This window comes from Mus pahari, chromosome 7 (genome assembly GCF_900095145.1).
Source record: "Mus pahari chromosome 7, PAHARI_EIJ_v1.1, whole genome shotgun sequence".
NCBI classification, from domain to species: Eukaryota; Metazoa; Chordata; class Mammalia; order Rodentia; family Muridae; genus Mus; species Mus pahari.
Genome location: NC_034596.1, coordinates 53942247 through 53948452, shown reverse-complemented (window position 1 = coordinate 53948452; position 6206 = coordinate 53942247). Strand labels below are relative to the sequence as shown.

Sequence of the window (6206 nt, the reverse complement as noted above, 5' to 3'; positions counted from 1 at the left end):
TATGTGTACATGTGGTGTATGTGTGTATCTATGTGGGACATGTGTGTCCATGTGGTAGATGTGTGTACATGTGGGGTATGTGTGTGTGTGTTCACATGTGTGTCCATATGGGGTGTGTGTCTGTACATGCGGTATGTATGCTTGCATACATGTGTGTGTGAGTGTGCATGTGTGTATACCTGTGGTAGTATGTGAGCAGATACATGCAACAGGAGTGTTTGGTAGCTAGAGTTTACTGTTGGGGATCTTCAATTGTTCTCCATTTTACCTTTGGAGACAAGACCTATAACTGAACTGAACTATTTGGCTAGATCCCACCAACCAGACAGCTCCAGGGATCTGCCTGTCTTTGCCGTCTCACTGTTAGGATTACAGACCCAGACTGATATTGTCTTACATGTGCAGGGAATCTGGATTTCGGTCCTCAGGCTTACATGGCAAGCACTTTGACTGAGCCATCTTCCCAGCTCACTACCACCAACATTTAATGGCTCAAAGAATGAAAATAAGATATAAATATTCATTTCGTATATTTGATTTGACATTGTATTATTATTTTAAATTGCACATACCCATGTTTTTGACAGAGAACAGTGGCAGTTTACATGGCCCAGAATACATATATTAAACACTACGTTTTAGAAATAACAGCAACAGGGTTTCCTCAGTCCCCCAGTACTTTCTCTTATCATCTCCCGCCTGTCAGGGGTGTGGCGAGCATTCTAAAATATCTGACTCCTGTGTTTCTCTTACACTGCAGTTTGTACCTTGTGGTTCACTAACAGGCACTAACTGGTACTTTTGTTTTGTCAAAGATTCTAAAGAAATAGTGTAATTCCACATTTTGTAGAAAGAAATAAGCAGATTATTGGTGATCCTCTTTCAAGTTCCTAACAGAGAACGCTTAAAACAGGTTTCTAGGCCCTAAGCCCAAAGAACTCGGCTTTCTGACAAGTCAGCGTGGTGACCCTGTGAACTGGGCACAGGACACTTGAATAACAAGGCCTTTATGGTTTTCAGTAAGTAAAACTCAGTTTATTACGCATGAAATAAAAGTCCAAAACCACTTCCCTCGCACAGTTACCACGTTAGCACTGTGTAAGTCAGATCTGCTCTGATCTAGCGGCTGTGGCCTTCAATTTCTGGATGACTAACTTGGAGGAATTTCCTCGCTATTCCTTTCTTTTGAATACTACGGTATTTCAGTCTGCCTGGAGGGCAAGGGTCGCCCGCGGCGACATCACAGTCGCCGCTGGCTAAGGCAGCCCTTAGATAAGCAGCCAGCTAAACAAACTCCGCAGGAGGTCTCGATAGGCAAATTCATAAGCCTGACCCACCGAGCTAGGTCAAGTCTACCCAGCCCCCAGTTGTCAGTGTTCCCCCTCCCGCGCCCCGGTGGAAAGGGCAGCCTCAGGCAGCGCTGGGCAAGTTCGGACCCCCTCCGCCGACCTCGCGGCGACTCGGTGCCCGAACCGCCGCCTTTAGCTGGACCGCAGCCACACCGGGAAGAGTTCAGTCCCAGGACCGACGGGGCCGGGTCTCCATCGGCGGCGGCCTTCAGAGGAGCTCGCTCGGGCAACTTGGTCACCCGGTCTCCTGGTCGCGAAGATGTCGGCCTCCAACGTCAGCTTGCTGCACGAGACCTCCCGGCAGGTCGCGGCCGGAGGGTCTGCAGGTAAGGCTGTCCGCTCGCTCCCCGCGCGCCCGCCGCTCCTCCGCCGCACCAACCCGACAACGTCCCCCAGGCTCGCCTTCCAACCGAAGTTTTGTGTGCGAGTGCCTCCTCCTAAATCTTCCACTCTGACTCCTCTGCCGAGGAGGCGAGCAGCCAGGGGCGGCTCTTTTGGGTGCAGTCCCCACTAGCTGCTCTGCTCTCAGGTTCCCGGGGTTCTCTGTTCCTAGAGTGAGGAGCATGAGAGGATTCCTGAAACTGTGACTTTGAGAAAGCTCCCCACTCCCTCTTTTTTCTTCTTTGCTTTGACAGCTACTTTACACAAAAAAGGATCTAGTTCCAGTTCGGTCTTACTTAAGTTTCTTAGCAAGTTTCTTCCAAGCCCTAAGCTAAAGAGGATCTTAGTATAACTCTCTCTGCAGGGATTCTTTATACTGTGCTTCTTGGGGAATCTATGCATGCCATAATATATTAAAATTAGATGCTTGTGCTAACATATGTAAACACCCTTGATGTATTGGACTCACGTTAATCTGGAGAGCTATGATGTGGGAGAGACTTTACAAAAAGATCTGTTAAAACCAGCTTGGTATGAGTTAGAGGCCAGCCTGGTCTACAAAGTGGGTTCCAGGACAGCCAGGGCTATACAGAGAAAACCTGTCTCGAAAAATCAAACAAAACAAAACAAAACAAACAAACAAAAAAACAACAAAAAACCAACTTGGTAATAATTACTGTCAAATGCAGCTTGGAAGAAGTTGCTCACCGTTAAATTATGTGCATGCCTAATTTTTAATTATTTTAATATTATGCTGTAACAAGTTCATAAGTTTGGTTATTTTAATAAATTATTATGGTAACAATGATAAATAATATTAAGGTTGACTAAAAGATACTCAATATATACTTAGTAACATTTACTATTTACTTTCAAGCAAATAATGAACTTTTAAATAATGGACTGCTTCAAAGTATGAGTAGTTTTATTCATGAACTAGAGGCATCTCAGGGGTATCAAAAGCATCCAGATATATCACTTATAATTTGCATACTTTAACAGTTATGAAAATGAAGAATATCTATCTATCTATCTATCTATCTATCTATCTATCTATCTATCTATCTATCCAAACATATGCTTGATTCCAACTCTGAGATCCTGAACAAAGAACGCTCATCTAGAATATAGGGAAAGTGAAGCTGGTTAACATCCCAGGCTGTGCCCAGTGACTTACAGGTATCTCTGTTGGTTTGTATAATCACAACATGTATTAGCCACCGTTATACTCAAAGACTGTTAAAATATAGATCAGACTCTAATCCTGTTTATACTGCATATTTCTGGATAAATATTTGGCACAGATGCATTTATGCCATCTTGCATTATTATTAATGTAAATGGAATTAATCTGTTAACATGGCTAAATGTTAAGCCATTTATGAGATAAATATAAAATCGGCTGGCCTATTCAGATGGTGTACATTGTGGCATTGTTGATAGGCAAAAAGGATAATAAATATTTTCATCACCCTGAAGTCATATTTTCTTCTACTTGGCCTTTAAAAGCATAATAACAAAAATTAAATTTATTGAAGCGGTAGTAATGTAGGCTGAGCCTATTACAATTACTAGAGCAAGGGCCAGAAAGAAAAAGTAGAGTTTTTATAAAAATAAGGTGTATTTGAATCTCTAATACTAGACTTCTGATTACTGGTGCTGACATGTCTCTTTCTGTGAATTAAAATTGTCTTCTTGTTGTAAAGGTCAATGTTGTCCTCGAAAAGAAAGTTCTCTTAAGGGCTGGTGAGATGGCTCAGTGGGTAAGAGCACCCGACTGCTCTTCCGGAGGTCAAATCCCAGCAACCACATGGTGGCTCACAACCATCTGTAACAAGATCTGATGCCCTCTTCTGGAGTGTCTGAAGACAGCTACCGTGTACTTACATATAATAAATAAAATAAATCTTTAAAAAAAAAAAAAAAGAAAGAAAGTTCTCTTAAGGAAAAAAAGTAAAGAAATGGGAGTGGTTTATCTGAAAGATAAAAGTGTCTCTTGGTATTCAGGGTCTACTGTCATTCATTCCCTTGAGCAACTAGAACACTCTGGAGAAAGCAGGATGCAATGTTTCTTCATCCTGTCTATGTCAGTGGGCCATTACCCTCAAGGCAGGACTGTGTGTCTAGTCCCCAGGGAGGCCACAAGAGGGTGGTAGAGCCTCTGGAACTAGAGTTACAGACAGCTGTGAGCCACCAAGTAGGAATGGAAGTTTGGTCTTCTGAAAGATCTGAACCACTGAATTATTTCTCTAGTCCAAGCAGACTGATGTGCCATGCCAACTGCCTTCTGTGGAGATGTACAGGGGGTAAGGGTGCCAATTTGACAGACATTTCACTATGTGGTCTTAGGGACTGGAAGAAGGATTTTTGGTTTTCTCCCTCACAATTAACTGTTGCTTTGAGGTTTTCCTTCCATGTATTAGAATTTGGTTTCCAACAGCTTCCAAGTATTCATGCTCTTGAATGGTCTTCCTGGGAGTGGGGGTGGGGACTTGTGTTTTTATTTTCAGTTCAAAATCCTAGGAATAGACTCAAAATTACCCAATGTGGATAGGAAACCACCTTTATCAATTAACAATAGCCTGTTCCCATTGGATGGGTGGTACACACAGCTTGGAGATCTCAAAGGAAAGCTAAAAAACAAACAACAACAACAACAACAACAACGAAATTCTAGATATACAATGAAAGGAATAATATGTGTATATTATAATACATCACTCTTTTATTACAAGAGGGCTTGTGATATTTGCATTTATTTATATTTTTTAAAGATTTATTTATTTATTTTATGTATGTGAGTACACACTGTAGCTGTACAGATGGTTGTGAGCCTTCATCTGGNTGTTGGAAATTGAATTTAGGACCTCTGCTTGCTCTGGTCAGCCCTCTTGCTCAGTCCCTGCTCGCTCTGACCCAAAGATTTATTTATTATTATAAATAAGTACACTGCAGCTGTCTTCAGATACCCCAGAAGAGGGCATCAGATCTCAATAAGAATGGTTGTGAGCCACCATGTGGTTGCTGGGATTTGAATTCAGGACTTTCGGGAGATCAGTGTTCTTACCCTCTGAGCCATCTCACCAGCCCCCGATACTTGCATTTAAAGACGGGAGGTATACTTAGATGCAGTTGTTAACATGCATCTAATAGCATACATCTAAAGCCTCTGTTAGGGTTTGCCATTATAGCTAGACCTTGCAGAATAGATAGATCTTACTACTGGTGACAACTATGTTTTGAATAAGCATAGCAAGCTTATTCAAGGAGGAATATAAAATATATAGTATATATAGGAGCATCGGGCAGTGAAATGGAGCTGAATCCTGTGTTTAAGGATATTAAATTGAATTAATGGATTGATGACCTGGGCAGGATCCTACCCATCTAAATTTAGATCCAGGAGGGGTGGTACACACCTTTAATCCTTGGAGACAGGCATGCAGATCTCTGAGTTCAAGGTCAATTTACAGAGCAAGATCCGGGACAGCCAAGCTTTGGCAGTGAAGGAGTTGGAAAAGAGGAAGCTCTTGATGTAAGAGAACAAGGGAGCCATGTTCCAGCTCCTGCAAGCAGCACCTTTAATACTGATACTTGGGAAGCAGAGGCAGGCAATTAATTCTCTGTTGAATTCCAGGCCAGGCTGGTCTATATAGTGAGACTCTATCTAAAAAGGAAAAAAAAAATGAATAAAAGAAAGAAAAAGAAAAAAGTCCTCCCGTAAACAAACAAACAAAAAAAAAAACCATAGACAAAGAAGAAATATATAGTGGCATCTAGAAATTAGTTTAAAATGTTGGACTTCAGGCTTCCAAGTATGACTGACTGACTACTGAGTCTACATTCTAGGTAGGCTTGTATTTTTATTTTAAAAGTACTGTGTTAGATCTTTGAGAAAACGTGCTCCCCAGAGGGCACAATTCATATGGCAGAGGGTGGCAAGTAAAATGCTTTTGGCTTTCACTGTGGGTGAGAGTGGGCATGGAGGTGGGAAGAGAACGGATTCTGTAGCCCCTATAATGTACCCTTGTGTTGGCTTCCAGGGATACATTCCATCCTTCCATACATTTCATTTGGTTCTGTTAAATCAGCTGTCGGCACTCTTATGTGTACCTCTTGTTTATTTCCTCTCTCTGTTGAAATATTGACCATTTTCCTGGTCTGAGAATTCCCTCTCCCTAATATTTTGCAAGTGCTTTTCTCTTTAAGTTCCTCTAGCTTTAACATTCTCATTAACATGTAAATATGCAAATATTAAACTAATGCCTATTAAATGCTAAATGCCAGTCAGCCCTATGCTAAGGCCTATTGAATGTTAAGTGCCTGTACTGGCTAGCTTTGTGTCAACTTGACACAGCTGGAGTTATCACAGAGAAAGGAGCTTTAGTTGGGGAAATGCCCCCATGAGATCCAGCTGTGGGGCATTTCCTCAATTAGTGATCAAGGGGGAGAGGCCCCTTGTGGGTGGGACCATCT

The 6206-nt window shown here is 42.0% G+C and overlaps 1 protein-coding gene across 1 annotated transcript in view; it reads left to right on the top strand.

The window, feature by feature from the left end:
- The first annotated feature begins 1267 nt into the window (after positions 1–1267).
- The window catches only part of Slc25a21 (solute carrier family 25 member 21), a 463351-nt gene continuing 458412 nt past the window's right edge, over positions 1268–6206 (top strand). Inside the window, exon 1 of the mRNA XM_021202516.2 lies at positions 1268–1675. Within this exon, the coding sequence (XP_021058175.1) occupies positions 1609–1675 (67 nt within the window). The 5' untranslated portion in view covers positions 1268–1608. The remainder of the gene's footprint in view (positions 1676–6206) is intronic.